Below are 19,323 nucleotides of genomic sequence, written 5' to 3' on the forward strand. Positions count from 1 at the left end.
CAACATTTTAGAGATTAAATAAAATAGAACTAAAATTCCCAGATGCAAATAACAATAATAATGTTCCTCCCCTACAATAACCCCATTGCAAACTAGATGATTCTAACTTTAAGTAACTGCATATATGTAATTATTTCACTGGTAGCATCCAGAATGCCTTAATTTAAATTTCCTGGAACAAATTTGATCATTTAATTTAAAAAAAAATCTTGAAGTTTTATAAAAGATTAAATTCAATCTACATGATTCAAAATTTCTACATGTTGCTGAAATATGTAAAGAGCAGCAAACACTAATTAGCATCTCCAACTTGCAAGAACTTCAAACGTAATAATAACTCTTTTATGTTTTAAAAGTTAGGGATAAACAAACAAGCATAATACTCTCATTCAGTTTCTCAGGAGTTTATTAAGAAGATACGCTTGTTCTTTTAGATGTACGTTTTCATGGGTGTCAACCTAGCTTTGTCAAATCAGCAGGCAATGTTGACAAAAAGGGCAATGAAAGATACATGTCAAATTTCAAAGTTCTTCTGATAAAATAATTTAGCAATCATCCAAACCTCAGACTATTCAATATTTAAACACTTAAATATTTAAATGCATATTTATTAACTACGGAGTTCTTTAGTTATAGGGAACAGAATATATAGTTTCCACAATGGTTAAAAGCCTTCACATAAGAAACTTGTTCTACCATGAAATCTACGACATGCTTAGCTCAATAACTTTAGTCCCTGACTAAAGGAAATTTAGGCATGTAAACATTTGGATCACATTACAACCTTTGTTGATCGAAACACACATTGCCATGCTAGGAAAGAAAGGGGAGAATCCGAAGCAAAATTCCATACCTATGATCATATCAGAATGGGAACTTATGGCATTAATATGGTCACATTTGTCTATTTGTATTCCTCCTGTGCCTTCCTTAACCAGTACATTTTAAACAAAATGTGATTATTACAAAATAAATTAAAATGTGATGGAGAAGAGAGGGAGAACAAGTCATTTAATAACCACTAAAATAATTTCATATAACAATGCTTATATTCTGGAAAACATAGTTAATAAAAATAAATGCCTCAACTGCATCTTTAAAAAAATTCTATGAAATACTATTTATAAAAGTAAAACCCCTATTGTTTTATATACAAAGATAAACATAATATACACTTTAGGGAGTTGGATTAAATAGGAGAAGGGAACCCATTTTTTGAGGAGGTATTGAAATTCTTTTTATGCTCACATTATATGCAAATTGCTGCTAACATGTATTTTAGCAGTGCTTCTAAAGTTTCCTGTGCTCATGATATAGAAATTTATGAAAAGGCTCCACACATACAAATGTCAATGGGTAGACTTCAACATATATGTGACTGAACAAGTGAATTATCTGTTTGATTTCATGCCCTCATTACTTAGATATTCAATGTCTTGGGTTTGAATAAAAATAACAAAGGCTTCCTAATTATACCTGTGAATAGGGAGAGAAGCACGGAAAAGTCACAAAGTTGCAGTAGAAAAATGCCTATTCAAATCTTGGCCATTTTTTTGTACAGACTAAGAAAAGCCCGTTTGAACCCCTAAGAGATTTTGCCATAGTAGTTTAGAGTACTCTTCCACTATTCCTTTGCCATTGGACGTGTTGGCTGGAGATGACTGGAAATCATCTGAAGGACATCAAGTTTGGTTACTACCGATAATTGTCTTCATTTAATGGGATGCAATCTGACAAGGTGAGTTGCAGCAGCAGGATCACACTGCAAAAATACATGGCCAAGTATAAAGAATTGGTCTCTGAAATGAATGTTTTGAACTAAAGAATCTCATGTCTGAAAGAATGCTAGGGTGGACACTGTTGGACAAAATAAAACAGGTCTAATTCAATTATATGTCAGCCTCATTAATCCTCTAATTATCTTGGGGATGGAAGAGCCTATCAGTTTGTAGAAAAGCAGCACAAAAACAATTCACCTTAAATCATTAACATAATTTCTGCCCCCTTACTTCAGGCCTCCTTTAAACTCCTACGGACTTTAATTCCAACATATCTGAAGGGTACCAGTTTGGGGACAGTTATTCTATACCAAGACCCTGCCCTCGTACCTTGGACTCATCCTTTAAACAAATAAAATCTTAGGTTGAAGGAAGTAACTTCACCCTTGTAACTCAATCTAAAGCAAAAATCAGCCTTGAATCAAAGGAACTCTCTATCTGTCTTGTGTCATTACAGAATGCCCGAATCAGATAAACTTTAGAAGGACTGAAATTCATCAAGTATTCAATGCACCCATCAACTGAAGAACAGACGGCACATTTGTAAACAGTGCTGAGGAAAGCAGTAGTAATGCTGCATTAAACGTTCCTGTGAGCTGTTCTCTGAAAAGGAATGTCAGATGGCAAAATACGTACATATATACCATAAAAGGCATTATTTACTCATGGTAAAATGTATTCACATTTTTCCCTTTTCCTTTCACTATGAAGCTGGAACCTGATCATCCAAATGAGCAGCCATCGCTCAAATCAATTGACAACATAAATTCAATATCTTTGTCTCCAGTTCTCTTCTGTGTTTGTGCCTTCCCTATCAACTTTGTTTCTCACTTATTTAAGATAGCGAGGTATCATTTTTTTTCTGTTTACACTACAGTATGTACTATACAGAGCATGTATTGCTTGAAAACCTTGAAATACATTATTTAGAGCCTTTAAATACAGTATATTGAAATGCTTTCTAAAAAAATATAGGTTCTTAAATAATTTCCCTTTATTAGTATTTTTTATCGAAAATTTGCATGCAAAGTATTGGCAAGGATGTGTTTCTCTCCTATTACAGTCACTAATTTAAAATAGGAAACCTCTGCAATTCATGTTATCATGTTATTTTTGGGAGATTTATATGGAATCAGATTACCAAGAGTTCATATCTGAATATGAGCCCAACTAAGCTAAGTTTATTGTGTGCTTTGATTTAGAAGTTTTGTTTTCCTCCCGGTATAAAGGAATATAGGTAGTTGAATAGAGTAGATAACCATGGTTGCATTCAAATATATATTTTAAAACTGCATTCTAAAGAATATCACATAACAAAAAATGTTAGTTAGGAGACAGACAAGCACTGAATATGCTCACAACTTGCATATTTTCAGGACAGAAAACTCTTAATTGTATGAATACGGTGGATTTTATAAGATAAACACAATACTGAAGACAACACATCCACACACAGATTAAGCATTTTATACAATGATAAAGAAGCCGTGTGATTTTTGAAAACACAAATATATTCAATTGTTGAATGATAAACTGAAATTGAAATTTATGACATAAAAAAAATCTCCCAGAGACAATTAATCCATAAAATACTTTCAGCACAAGCCTTTTGGAGTTTTACATATTTAAACAGTGATATACTTCAAAATCTTTGGAACAGAAGGAACAATGGTATAAATCCTTAAAGGAAGATTATTAATTCACATGCAGAATAGCTACATTATAAACCTGTATAGCAAAGCTTCTTCTTTTTTAACTATGCATATACCAACAGTCTTCATAACTTCTTACTGTAAAACAAACTGTTTTTAAATTACAGGATTGGGTTAGCCAAAGTATTTCTGTTAGCGTTTACACATGCATATAAATGTACATTTGGACTTTTTATGAGCTATCAAGTTAGTATTGACACTTAGTAACCACATAAATAACTTTCTCCAGCATGATCTGAGCAATATTGGGAACACTAGCTTTAAAGAAATGCTTCTATCTGGAGCTATAATTACATGCCATCACTGAAAATGCCCAATACAAATTGCTTATGACTCTGGTTTAATGCTGCAGTTATAAACCACAAGGTTTTGAAAGAAAGAAAAAAGATATAGAGGTAATTATTGAGTTACAACAACAAGTGGAAGTGGAATTTACTAAACAATGTGGTCATCACTCCATTGTTCCACAATAGCAATCCTGGCAGACGCAGTTGCTTTTGTAAATTCAGGGTTACTTAGGTGGTTAAGCGAGGACCTCATTTAATGAAATAGTCACATCATATTATCCTGTCAGGATTCAAAACCGAACAGGATATTCATTTTAGAATAGCATAGTTTTATGTCATGTATTTCTGCATTTCTTATGTCCAATATTAATATTAATTATTTAGTATAAAATAAAGCATAAGTGGTTAAATTCAAAGTTTCCAAAGCCCGCTTACAATGATGATGGAATAATACTCTGGATATCGCTCAGAATAAGCCTGCCTCTCAAAGAATCTTGTTTTCAAGTCATAAGAGTGTGAGATTATCAATTTCTATGACCTCAGCAGCTCACATTAGATTTAACTGGATGAAAGAGGTTTGATTAAAAATAGTGTTACATCTCCCATTACCACACCTATTAGTTCCCTAACCACCCTGAGTTATTTTAAACATGACAGGAGAAGATGTTATTAGTAACTACTTCCCTATTATAGAAAAAGAATCAGCCTAGTAATAATAGCCTCATATTCATTTTGGAACCAACTATTGCGTTTTGCAATATTTCCACTAGATCTTAATATCTGCCCAATTAAGATATTGCTAATTATTGTTATAAAGAGGGCACGATCCAAGAATGCTCAATTGATTTAAAGAATTTAATACATACAACAAATTATCCATAGTAAAATCAATAAAACTGAACTCTCAACCTAATCCTGTGCACAATTACCTCAAAGAAAGCCCTTCTTAATAAAGTATGACTACTTCTACGGGAATAGGCCTGATTAAATGAAGGTCATGGGTACAGAAGCTATAACTCTAGGTTAATTAAACCTTGTATTAAAATACACAAATTCTACACAAAAAGTGTGCTAATTTGAATTGGCCAATTTTTTGAAATAAAATATTTCAAAATAAATAAAGCAATTCCTGTGTTATCACTTTAACTATTTGTGCTAATGAAACTTGGAAGATCATTGTAACAGTTTCTAAAGCATACTTTTTTTTTATTTGAAAAAATAGTTTAGGTTGCTGAGGTTGGCAGAGATATGATAAACAGCTGTAGACCTATCAGAACTTGCCCCAAAGCCTTTAGCATTCCAGAATATTACAAGCTGATTGACCATGACTTTATAGTCAATGCTAGTAGCTACGAGTGCCACGCAGACAACAGCTTGCCTTGTTTATGAATGTAATATTGGCAGTATTTGTCTATGTCCCATGCACAAGCAACAGAGGAAAGGCCAAAAACAACTTAGGCAATACTGCTAATTTATTAAAACCAGTTTGTTAATTTGGATATCTAGCAATATATTCCAGCAACACATAAACAATACACAGTCAACAAAAATCCTTTTGCTCTAGTTAGCATTACTGACCCCCGATTTAACATGTAATAATCTCTCTGGATGCCTATTCACATTCTTGGACAATTAAAGAAGAACAAAAAAGCCTCAAGAATTTCACCAATCCTAACAAAGGCAGTTGTTAGAACTAAAATGCCTCCAGTTAGCAATCTGCAAAGTAGATCAATAGTTCCTAACCTCTACACCCAAACTCTTTTTAGAATGGATTTTGACCTCTAGGCACTGAAAACTTTCACTATTACTTTCTGGCAATGTTCTATTAAGAATTAACCCTAACTGGTACTCAGCACTGAGGAACTCATTCCAACTTCTGTTTTTGTGCAAGAAAAAAAGTATTACTGGGCCAAAAGCAGAGACAGAGAATGCTGTTCTCTGAGAGAATATTTCCACAATGTGCCTCTAGCAGTATTTTTCATACACACAGTATATTTCCCAGATCTACCTAATTCCATGGTATGGTAAATTAGACATCACTCCACTCTGAGAGAACCATTGGCTCGTAGTTGCTGCTTCAGGACTCTTAAAAAAAACACTAATATTAAAATTCATCCCAGGGCTTCAGGTTCTACTAAAAATACCACCTTAGTTGAAACCCTTATGTACAGCTAAATTACATAGACTAACTGACATGTTATACATTAGTAATTCATTATTAATTTGAACAAAATCTACTGTGCAATCCTGATCTATCAACAGCAAACACTGTGCAAACACAAGTAAAATCCAAATTTTGTGAGGATAAAAACACTTTGTCTAAAGTTATTCAGTCAGCTGTTGTTCATCTTGCCTCTCCTTTCTATGGGTCGCGCCATCCTCCTCCGTTTGTTGTTCTTCCTCCAGGGGTCCCTGCGTCGCTCTGCCCCCACTGATCTGTCAAATGCCCTCCGGACTTCGGGTTGGGCATACCCGTATGTTTGCTTCGCCTCCCTGTTGTTCCTGCTTCCCCTCTCTTCGTCCGATTGATTCTGCTCTTTCTAGTCGTTCTCCGTCCATACATGAATACACTGGATGCGGTCCACTCTCTCCCCACCCCCTCCACGTCCGGCTGTCCGGAGGTATTACAGACTCACTCCTCACCTGTTCCCTTCTCCTGGCCTCGACGGGTTATCGCGTGTCCGGCTTCCTTTCCCCCACATGGGTAGCGTGGCTGCCATCCTCCTTGGCCCCTCTCCTTCTAAATGTAATCAGCATTTTGGATTGCTCTTCATACGCTTTCAATGCTTGATAAGCTGGTGGTAGCTCTATGTGCCAGTTGATCGAGTATGCGTCTGAGAGCCAGGCTTCCCTAAGCAGCCGGCTTCCTTTGGAGGTGTCCTGGGTGATAGCCTTCGTCCCCATGAACTCAAATGAGTGGCCACTGCTGGCCATATGCAACTGTTTTATATAGAAAAACAGCTGTTTTATATTCTTCCCGGAGTTTGAGAATTTTATACTGCCATACAGATATGCCCAGGATTCGCATTTTTATGGTTATTAGGGATATATATATATTTAATTCTTTGTTAGCAATCCAAAAATTTACACAAATATAAGCTGACACTGTTGTGACTACAGCCTGTGGCCTTGGGTTAGGCTGAAGCAGGCAATAAGATTTGTTCCGTGTTTGGGGCCTAGCAAGGTATTCTAAAATACTTAACAAACACTTAACATACATACATACATACATACATACATACATACATACATACATACATATATTCACAATAACTAAATAGCAACATAATAGCAATGAGACCCTCCCCTTGCCTTTGTCAATCAATTTTTAATAGAGTTAACTCAAAATTTTAACATTTCAATTTGTATATTGCTTTATATGTGTGTTTTATTTTATACTGCCCAGATTCTTTCTTTCAGGGAGATGGGTGTTATAAAAATTTGAAATATAAATAAATAATATAAATATAAATAATCAAGCACAGCACTGTGTCAAAGTACATTCAATTTATAAACCAACATATTCTTAATACATTCCATTTGTACAAATGATGTAAACAAAGCTTACACGTATTGATAAGCTGTGAGTAAAAATGATAACATTAGAACTGGTCAATCATGACCTTGAGAAGCAACCTAATGGAGAAAAGAGACATGCCAAAATGCTTTGGCACTTGAATCATTCAATAAAGCTACTTCCTGTGGTAAAGAACTCTGATTATGCACCATCGTTCACTGTTTCCTACTTGGGGGGAAAAGGACAATAATCCCCTGTATAAAAACTTGAGTAGTCCTTTGAATTTGCCACTCTCTGATCTGATTTGATATATTTCTACATATAGGATTGTGTCTTAGCAATATGGCATGGAAAATTTAACATAATTTTTAAAATGCATTACCTTATACTAGTCAAATAAATATCTATACATAATTTTAATTTATCAAGCTGTGAATAACAATTTCTTGAAAAGTCTATTTACAATCACTAAAAAGAAGAGACACACAAAGCTGAATCTGCTGAAGCATTCTCCATATCCTGTGCATTAGCCCATCCTAGATGCCTGCTTCTGGACGATCAATGCAGAATCTGCCATGCATTTTTGGTTATTTGCAAACACAGCTGACATGTTGCTGACCCCTGTAATATTTGCCAGGTGCCTTGCGGCATCTCATAATGACCACTGGCACTAATATATCCAAAACCGTTATAAAATACAAACCTAACAGAACAGTATTGTCACAGTATGGTATGATGAGACAGAATGTCCAAAGGGATTTAGGGAATTAAAGGGATTTAATTCAAGGGATTTAGTGATTATTAAACATGGGATTATTTAAAAATTTACCTATAATTCATCTAAAATAAAATACCTTCCATTTTAAGTCCAAGATCCAAAGTGTGATCTTTTGAGTTAGAAGCAATAAACCAAAGGCACATGCTGATGCACATGGAAGTGTTATTCAAGGTTACACATAAATAATTTCAGTTGATTAATACAAGATTACTTTTCAGTCTGCATAATGTGCATATAATAAAAATAATAAATTAGATCCATATTTAGAAGCAGGCAATGGAGGGACTGGACTTTCTTTTGCAACATGCTACTGTCTATCTGCTCAGCAAAGGAATCTCCATCTGATTTTAGCGGATCCGTCTCCCCTTTCAGTTTTGAACACCATAACTTGCCTTATTCCCAGTATGTACTATTTTGTGGAGAAGCTGGCAGGAATGTCCTGCTATTCCATTTGTGTGGATTTAAATCTGGATCCATCAAAGACAAAGTAAGAAATCTCCTTTTAAGCAATCATGATGTACCACAACAGGCACAATATTTGCAAAACAGCAGGAAAAAGACTTCTTCCAAGATGATAGGGATACTTGAGGTAGAAATAAACTATTAGTGTTTAAGTTGTAATATAACAACTTTATTGTTTGTTGCATTGAATATTGTTATTGCAAAAAATTAGTAAAACACTGAGTCTTCAAAAAATTTTCAGAAGTGGTATCTAACACCACCAGCACTTCTAATTAAAGTTTGCTGTGTGATTAATGATACTATACTAAACATTTTCATTAAGCAAATAATATATAATTTATCAAAATTGCTGTCTTATAGCCAAATAGACATAAGCCACAGATGAATTTCAGGCAAATATTTTGCCTATATTCATTGCTAAGATCAGAGTAAATAATGAGAATTTTAGAAATTATGGAAAATACTTGTATTGCTACATTAGCTCTTGAAAACAGACTATATCCTGTGTAGTTGGTTTAAACTTGAGTGTTATTCTTATTGCAAATAGCAAATATGAGTATTCAAATTGTTATTTTATACATGGCTATGAAGTTCATGTCAAACCATGGGTACAAAAAGTAATCCTGACCTTCAACAAAAAAAGTGGTAGAAGTTGGGGGAATGGGATTGGAGAGAACATGCTCAATGCTAGCACAGCAAGTTCTTCTTATACAGATGAGCCAACATCAAGGAAGATTTTTCACATTTTCCAGTTGTTCCCACTGAATGAGATGTGCTAATACTTAGAACAACAAGATCATGCCTACTAGCATGTTTTGTAGGAATGAAGAATTGAGTAATTCTGTCCTCTGAAACAGAAGGAAGGAAGGAATGAATTTTACTGGTCTCTAAAGGTGAGATACTGTTTGCTTTTTCTCAATACGTAATTCATAATACATATTTTCAAAACGAGAATAAATAAAAAGTTGAGGGTGAATAATTTGGGCCAGCAAGAAGAGGAACACAGCTTACATGCCTGCATTATTAAGTTTGTGGTTGTAATGTGTTGTCTGATTGAACAATCAGGCATTAGTTTTAGAAACGATTTGTTTATATATTGGGTATATCTCACATGAGAGCAAGTTTACTATAAGTTAAGTCATCAGGCTAAAAACAGGGAGACCATAACTTCTAATCCTGCCTTGGGCACAAAGCCAGCGGATGATCTTGGGCCAGTCGGTTTCTCTCAGCCCTAGGCAGGAGGTACAAACCATTTCTGAAAAATCTTGCCAAGAAAATTGCAAGGACTGTCCAAGCAGAATTTGAGAACCAGACACAATAGAACAGAAGCAAATATATATATATATATATATATCTCAGAGACTCAGACATAACCATTTGATGTCTTTGACAGACCTTAACTTGTTAACTTATTATCCCAAAGCATTTCATCCTAACATTAGTGTCTTGGAAGTATGAAAACCTGAAGCGCAAGACTTAGGTACAGAAAAATGCCTTGTTTTATCTTGGTTATCCAAGAAGGAATTTGTATTATTGTTAAGGTTATAGAAAAACATTGATCCACTGTTGCAGTTTAAACATAAAACAGCATCTTCTGAATGAAATCTTTCTTATCTTGCTGTTCCCAAATAGGAAAAATGTGCAACAGAATAAAAAATGTCCACATTGATTTTAACTAATTGGCTATGAACCACTTCATTTTCAAATGAACAAATAGGACATATTTGTTGCATTCTTTAACTATCATGTTTTTACTCTTCCTTGTTTTATAATAGTTTATCTATTTTTAGACAAAAAAATGAAGGAATATTGCATCCATTATATTAAAAAACTCACATTATCCCTTTGAGATAGGCAACTGTTAAATACTTCTTCATGAAAACAATTAAGGGTAATTAATAACTTTTATCCCTGATAATCACAATGAGGTGGTCACTGACCTCGAGCCAGACATCCTAGAATGTGAAGTGAAGTGGGCCTTAGAAAAGCTGAGCAACAACAAAGCTAGTGGAGGTGACAGTATTCCAGCTGAGCTATTCAAAATCTTAAAAGACGATGCAGTAAAAGTGCTACACTCAATTTGCCAGCAAATTTGGAAAACTCAACAGTGGCCACAGGATTGGAAAAGATCAGTTTACATTCCAATTCCAAAGAAAGGCAGTGCCAAAGAATGTTCAAACTATCGCACCATTGCACTCATTTCTCATGCTAGTAAAGTTATGCTTAAAATCCTACAAGCTAGACTCCAGCAGTATGTGGATCGAGAACTACCAGAAGTACAGGCAGGATTTCGAAGAGGCAGAGGAACTAGAGATCAAATAGCCAACATACGCTGGATCATGGAGAAAGCTAGAGAGTTCCAGAAAAACATCTACTTCTGCTTCATTGACTATGCTAAAGCCTTTGATTGTGTGGATCATAACAAACTGTGGCAAGTTCTTAAAGAGATGGGAGTACCAGAACATCTTATTTGTCTCTTGAGAAACCTATATGCGGGCCAAGAAGCAACAGTGAGAACTGGACACGGAACCACTGATTGGTTCCAAATTGGGAAAGGAGTCCGGCAAGGCTGTATACTGTCGCCTTGCCTATTTAACTTATATGCAGAGCACATCATGAGAAAGGCAGGGCTAGATGAATCAAAAGTTGGAATTAAGATTGCTGGAAGAAATATCAACAACCTAAGATATGCAGATGATACCACTCTAATGGCAGAAAGTGAAGAGGAACTGAAGAGTCTCTTGTTGCGAGTGAAGAAGGAGAGTGCAAAACTTGGGTTGAAACTAAACATTAAGAAAACCAAGATCATGGCATCCGGCCCTCTCAATTCCTGGCAAATAGATGGGGAAGAAATGGAGGTAGTGACAGATTTTATTTTCCTGGGCTCCAAGATCACTGCAGATGGGTACTGTAGTCAAGAAATTAAAAGACGCTTGCTCCTCGGGAGGAAAGCCATGGCAAATCTAGACAGCACACTAAAAAGCAGAGACATCACCCTGTCAACAAAAGTGCGTATAGTCAAGGCTATGGTCTTCCCAGTTGCAATGTATGGCAGTGAAAGTTGGACCATAAGAAAGGCTGAGCGCAAAAGAATTGAGGCCTTTGAACTCTGGTGCTGGAGAAGACTCCTGCGAGTCCCTTGGACTGCAAGGCGATCAAACCGGTCAGTCCTAGAGGAGATCAACCCTGACTGCTCTTTAGAAGGCCAGATCCTGAAGCTAAAACTCAAATACTTTGGCCACCTAATGAGGAGGAAGGACTCACTGGAGAAGAGCCTAATGCTGGGAAAGATTGAGGGCAATAGAAGAAGGGGACGACAGAGAATGAGGTGGCTGGATGGAGTCACTGAAGCAGTAGGTGTGAGCTTAAATGGACTCCAGAAGATGGCAGAGGACAGGAAAGCCTGGAGGAACATTGTCCATAGGGTCGCGATGGGTCGGACACGACTTCGCAACTAACAACAACAACAACAACAATAACTTTTAAAATCTAAAAGCTGCCAAGCAACCATTATTCTTAACTTTCTCCATCACATTAACAAATGTCGGACTCTTCTGGGGAAAAAATGTTTATTGCTTGGTTGAAGGCAAATTATAAATATTATTAAAAAAAACTAAATTACAGACCAATAAGTCACATATCTTGAGTGTATAAAATTTTTCTATCCCTGCTGTCATGTGATCAAAATTTGGGCTCTTGGCAACCAGCAATGCAATTGTCATTTGTTAACCATCCTTCTAGTTCTAATAAGCAAAGTAAATAGGAGAAGCCAGATTTGTTTAACAATCACAACAAAAAAGGCCATAAAATAGGGCACGATTCACTCATTGATCACACTGCTTAGCAAAGGATGTTCTGGTTCCAGTTGTGGCTGTAAGTCAAGTACAACAGTAACTTTTTAGTTCTTTTAAAAGTGCCCAATACACTTCACAATAACAATTCTTCCAATAATCAAGCATGATAGATAGCATAATAATACCGTACAAGAAAAAAGGGGGGGGGGCAGGGAGAGAAGGAAATAATTTCCAGCAACCTCATCACTGATCGATGTTTCCAGTGAAGATCCTCTTTTTCATTCTTTTATTCTCACTACCAGCTCTTTACAGATAGTCTACTTATGACCACAACTGAGCCCAAAATTGCTAAGCAAGACAGTGGTTGTTAAATGAGTTTTGCCCCATTTTATGACCTTTCTTGTCATAGTTGTGAATCACTGCAGTCATTAAGTTAGTAACATGGCTGTTAACTGAATCTGACTTCCCACTGACTTTACTTGTCAGAAGTTCACAAAAGGTGATCACAGAACACAGGGACATTGCAACCATCATAAATATAAGCCAATTGTCAAGCCTCCAAATTTTGGTGGGAGGCTGTAATGGTCGCATGTTTGAAAAACGATCATAAGGCCCTTTTTTTTAGTGCTGCTGTTACTTTGAACAGTGACTAAATGAAAGACTGTAAGTTGAGGACTACCTGAATTTGTCTGCCTTTCAGGCTCTGAGTCATTAAGACTTTCTTTTAGCATACTATACTCTTAAAAATAAGCCTTATCACATCTTTATGGTTGAACTGACTTGGTTTCTACTTATCTTTCAAAACAACCCAAACAGGCCAAGATTCCATAATAGAGTACATGCTATGAATCTGCTATGGCCCTCATTCAGTCATTAGCAATTCCAGGTAACAAGTGTGGGGAAAATTTGGAAAGAATTTAGCCTGAGTATCTGGAGAACTGTGGCCAGTCAAGAATGGACCATTTTAGACTAAATGGGCTAGTGGATGGGTCCCTAACCTGTGGGCCGTGGGCCGGTAGTGTTTTGTGGTGTGCTGGCCGCCAGGCCGTGGGACAGGCTGGCCAGTGCGTGTGCGTGCACATCCCGACTTGTGCTAGTGCCACGGCTGCAGGGCGCAAAAACAGGATGCTGCACCATGGGACACAAAAATGGGATGACACTGTGCACCTCAGGGCACAAAAATGGGATGACGACGCGCCTTGGGGCATGAAAATGGGACAAAGCCCCACTGTGTGACACAAAAATGGGCCGCTGCAGCGCTGCAAGGTGCAAAAATGGACGACGCACCACAGGCGGAAAAGGGCCACCTGTGCTGCAGGGTGCAAATACGGCGTGGCGTCATGCCACGGGGCACAAAAATGGGCCACCGCCATACTGCAAGGTGCAAAAATGGCCACTGCCATGCCGCGGGGCACAGAAACAAGGTGCTGCGCAACGCAAGAATGGGGTAGGGCTAATAAGTATCACATAGGTGCTAGCCCCACCCCGTTTGCGGTGCGCACTTGCTCGCGGTCCCATGCACATGCACGCACGCATGTAAAATGCTTCCCCCTCCCTTTTCCTCCAGTCTGCCAACCCACACAAAGTGGGTGACCTCTGAGCTAGTGGACGCAACATAAGGCAGCATATTTTCTTACCCATTATATTTGCTTGGACGGTGACTTTTATTATAGCTGTTGGAATGAACCCACACACTACTTACATGACAATTTAAAGCAGATTTGATTGAATTCGAAACATTACTACGAGTATTGTCCAATATAAATATGTATACCCAAATGTTTCAATCGCACTCTATCTTGCTCAATTTCATTTTAATATAATCAGGATAGACTTTTAACATTTGCTGAGAAACCTCTTATCGGCAAGGTTGCCAAACTCAAGAAACAAGAACTCCTTGGCTTTCTGGAAAGATCCTTGTTGCCAGTAGGGTAATGTAATAGAACCTGTCAAAGCAATTCTCTAGTTCAACTTATACTCGGCGTCATTAAGGTGGAGTGGCTCTGAGTCTCAGGCTTCCCCCTTTCCTGGGCTGAGGCGTCTCCTTTTCAGCAGCCCAGGTTTCTACCTGGCTTTCCCAGGCTTTATTAGACATTTCATCCTCACCTTTCCCAGAGATAAGATTCATCCAGAAATGCCCACAGATTCTAGAGCCTGTGTCCCTATGAACTCTCAGCATACCCCATATATATATATATATATATATATATATATATATATATATATATATATATATATATATATATATATATATATATATATATATATATATATATATATATATATATACATATATACATATATATATATATATATACATATATATATATATATATATATATATATATATATATATATATATATATATATATATATATATATATATATATATATATATATATATATATATATATATATTTAACTGCTCAGTTAGAAAACTCTGGTTAGCGAGCAATAACCAACCCAGCATAAAAACATCACATAAAAACTATTTTACCATATAATCCATCTTTAAAAGTAAGATTTAGATTTAGATTTCTTTCCTGAGGATCTGATTTGTACTGACTTCAATCCCTGTTAGTCTATGGCAGGGGTAGGCAACCTCGGCTCTTTTATGACTCGTGGACTTCAACTCTCAGAATTCCTGAGCCAGCTTGGCTGGCTCAGGAATTCTGGGAGTTGAAGTCCACGAGTCATAAAAGAGCCGAGGTTGCCTACCCCTGGTCTATGGGCTATGAGTGTGTTCTTTTAACATCAAATCATAGAGTTCTAGAGTTGGAAGGGACCATGAGCAATCTAGAGTTCTACAATAGGCATGAAAGTCAATTATACTACCTTTGAGAGGTGCTTTCTAGCCTCTTTGTAAACCTTCAGTGGTAGAAGGCATCTTTTACAGTTCTTACAGCTAGAAAGTTTTCCCTTATATTAAAGTGCAATTAATACCTGTTATTTCTAGTTTTAGTTTTCCATAGTTTTCACAGTGGATAATAGTTTCTATCATATTCCCAGTGGCATGTTCGTATCAATATAAGTTCCAGTAACATATGAGGATAGCTTTTGCAAGTGTCTTATAAATTACTGCAATTTTATACGTTCAACCCTTGGTATTTAGATTTTTATAATGCTTCATAAAAAATGAGTAAATCGTGGTATCAATTTAGGAATAAAAGTAAGTATTATGGAATAAGATCTTCCACGCAACAGCTCAGAAGCAGCTCCAACGCCTGTTGGCTGATTTGGGAAGGTTAAACAGGCTTGTTTCAGGTTCCACCCCTTGTCTCAAACTAGAGCAAAACTTATTTCCTCGTGGCAATGTGACAGATTTGTGGTTTACTGCAGATGTCACTAGGAATAATCATGTTGATTCTGGTCCCAAATATGTTTGGACCTGTAAATGAATTTCTGAAATCTGCAGTCATTTTTGACACTTGTTAAGAATTCTAGAGTAAGTGTCCCAAAATGCCTCCAAGGCACCAAATGGGAAAAGACTGTATTATATATTTCCTCTAACTTTTTATGCTGCTTGTTCTACATCGTACTAAAAGATTGTACCTGCTTGTTCAGCTGCTTGTTCCTGTGATTTTTTTTCTTCTTCTTTATCTGTTATGAAAAGGCACAATCCATGAACATTAATTTTCTTTCTCAAAAGGGTAGCAATGATGTCATTTGACGAATCGGGAAATGCCGCCTATAACAATGAATGTTTTACATTTGTTCCAGCTGTGACCATGTGATCCGTTCTTCACTTTCCAACAGTAAAGTGTTTCTCTACTACATTTATTTAATTCCAAGAATATATCATCAGTTGCATTAAATTGCTTCCATTATGTCGTGTGTAAAAGTACTGTAATATATTAAAACATTAAAGACTGTATCTATTTCTGTGTGGAAATGTTCTTCTCGTAATCCTCTCTTGATCCTAGAGAGGGCATGGATAAGGCTATTCCATGACAAGCATGGTTTACAACTACATCAACCTCACCAACTTTAAGAGTAGTGGATTTCAATTCCCAGAATTCCTCAGTCAGCAGGCTGGTTGAGAAATTTTGGGAGTTGAAGTCCAGGCATCTTAAAGTTGCTGAAGTTGAGAAAAACCCTGATGTAGTTTTATAGATGTATTGAAGGATAGAAATGAGCACAATAGACATCCAAGCATATGCAAAGAAGGAAGCACCACAAGCATTTTCTTAACTATTATCACTGTACCCAGAGATGGTTCATGTAAGGTTAAAATTTTAAAATTGGATGAGGATGGATATAACTAAAACATTTTTGTGCTCTTTGTAAAGTCTGCAATAATCTGTAGATTTACAAAAAGAATTGGTTATGAGACCTGCTCCCAGCCTCACCAGAACAGCATTAACATTTTTCATCTTTAGTAAATATTGTAACAAGTTGCATATTCATCTACTTGCTTTACTGTTTCACCATTTATGCATAATATGCCATCATGCATTTTATTATCTTTGTCAAATGCAACTACCTTCGACTTTTTACTGATTTAGAAGTGATGGATAACTTCCAAAACTTCTCACTGTCGTGGCAAATCAAAAATAACAATTTCATCTGGACCAAGTGCATCAAATAAATGGTTAGATGCAACGTACTGCCAAAAAGAATCTATTCAAATCAAGCTCTTTTTAACTCTACAAACATTACAATGGATCAGTTTAGCCTACCCAATAGATTCATATGCTAAAAAGACCAGTAAGGTTTTCAAAATGTCCAGGTTGTCAGTCGTGTCAAATAATAAACTCTCAAATTAAGAGAAGATGAATGAAGCTCCTTAATATAGATGGTAACTGCAGACAGGATAAGTAACCAGTGATAAATCTAAAAAGTTCACCCACCTTTCTCAACTAGTACAATCAAAATCCTGTATGATATCTTTGCAAAATTCAATAACCTATACTTTATTCATAGAATAAAGAGTATAAACTAACCACAGAATATCCAAATTCTGTATATTAATGAAGTAAGATTAAGAATACCGGTAGACATTTCTAATCTATCTGTAAAATATAAAATATTATCCACATATACACGGTTGAATGCTCTCTGGGCTATTTCTTAATGTTTTCTTTCCTGGACATATAAATTTAGGAGTGCTAAACACTGATTACTCAATATGGCAATAAGTATTTAGAAATGACTTTTTCCATCTGATATTTCTTCCTCAACAGGCAGCTTAGAACATTTAGTAATTAAAATAGCAACACCTCTTGCACATTTAAAATTATTACTTACATAAATCTCTCCCACCCAAGCTTTCTGTAAAAGCTGTTCATCCTAAGAAGAATAAGGTTTTCCTGGAGCGGGCTGGGGTGGGGTGGGGAAGGCATGTGAATTCCTATTCTTTTTTAATTATTTTAGTTAATGTTTAATCTGCCTTTCAGGAGATACCAGTCCCTCAAAATGCTATGTTACCATTTGATATATGTTTTCCTATTTTATAATATGAAAAAAGTCAACAAGTAAAAAAGACATCTACCGTATCCATTCATAACATACCTGTATTGCATCAAAGAGCATTGTCACTGTACAGCAAAACACAAGAATAAAAAATAATACTATAGTAATAAAAAGTAATCATTGGATCCAACCGTTCCGGACAATTTTTGTGTGGTCTCCAACAACCCCTCTTTTGGATGTTGTTGAGAAGATGGTCAGGCTGTAGCTCTAGAGGACTCTGGAGAAAGTGACTCTCTTTTCATTTGAGTTTCATGCTGGAACTGTATGGAGAAAGCACTATTTGGGCTTACTGATCCTTTCTGCTGAAGCTGGAATGGTCCTCGACCTCTCAGCAGTTTACAGTATCATCAGTCATAGTAGTCTTCTGGATATTGTGGGGTTCTCCTTTCTCTGTGGCAATTTTGGTTGGTGTTAACAGAGGGAAAGAGGTCAGGACTTCATGCCATGACCCTTTTGTTCAACATAAACATAAGGCTGCTAAGAGAGATCATCCATTGTTTTGGTGTCATTAGTATGATGATGATGATGATACTTAATTTTATATCTCAATTCCAAACCATCCAAATTATGCTGTCATAATCTAGTCCAGTCCCTCAAGTTTTTGGAAGTCTGGATGGAAAGAAACATGCTCAAATTCAGTCCTAACAAGATGCAGTATTTATGGGTATTTCAGCCACCAATCCCATATAATTTTCCATCTTTAATCTAGGATGAGTAGCACTTCCCCATTTTTAATGAAGGAAACATCTGGGCTTCTTCCTTGACTTGAAGCCCCTGCTCAAAAAGCAGGTGTCAGCTATAACCAGAAAGGTTTTCACATAGGTCCTTATTGTGCACCAGGTTGGTCTGTTCCTGAACTAGAAGGTCCCCCCTCAAGACAGTCACTGACACGCTGGCCAGCTCATGCATGAACAACTGCAATTGACTCTACATGGGGCTATACTTGAAGACCATAGTTTTTAGCAGGTCCAAAATGCAATGATACAGGCAGAAATGAGCATGTCACAATATGCACTTTGCTTCATGAGCTGCAATAGTTTCCACTTAAGATTCTGGGTGTACCTCAGGTTGCTGGTTGCCACCTACAAAGCCTTTCATGGCACTGGGGACTGTTTATCTGTAGTAGTTATCTATCTATCCATCCAATACAACTGGACAGAGTTGGCATGCTTCAAGTTCCATTGATTAAAAAGTTAATCTGCAAGAACACAGGAAGCGAGCTTTCTGTTGCCACACCTGCTCTCTGAATGCCCTAGAGATTTCCTACTCATCTTTTATATAGAAGCTCCTGAAAAAATACATCTTTTTTCCCAACTGTTGCCTTGGGGTGGATAGCAAGTCTCTTACAGGATTTTGTCTGTTGTACCGGACGTTTCTTTGTGACATGTATTATATTATTAGTTTTAATTATTGTCCATCACAATCATCATGGAGGCAGTGAAATATATACATACATATAATTAAAACTAATCTTTCCTAATTGCCGGTACACATTACATGCAACTTATGCTACCTGATTTTAA

The 19,323-nt window shown here is 36.5% G+C and overlaps 1 protein-coding gene across 1 annotated transcript in view; it reads right to left on the reverse strand.

Moving 5' to 3' along the window:
• GTDC1 (glycosyltransferase like domain containing 1) overlaps nt 1-19,323 on the reverse strand; it is a 258,670-nt gene that overhangs the window by 186,617 nt on the left and 52,730 nt on the right. Inside the window, exon 3 of the mRNA XM_081328161.1 lies at nt 15,881-16,016. Within this exon, the coding sequence (XP_081184287.1) occupies nt 15,881-16,016 (136 nt within the window). The remainder of the gene's footprint in view (nt 1-15,880; nt 16,017-19,323) is intronic.

This window comes from Vipera berus (assembly GCF_964194415.1).
Source record: "Vipera berus genome assembly, chromosome: 1".
Taxonomy (NCBI): domain Eukaryota; kingdom Metazoa; phylum Chordata; class Lepidosauria; order Squamata; family Viperidae; genus Vipera; species Vipera berus.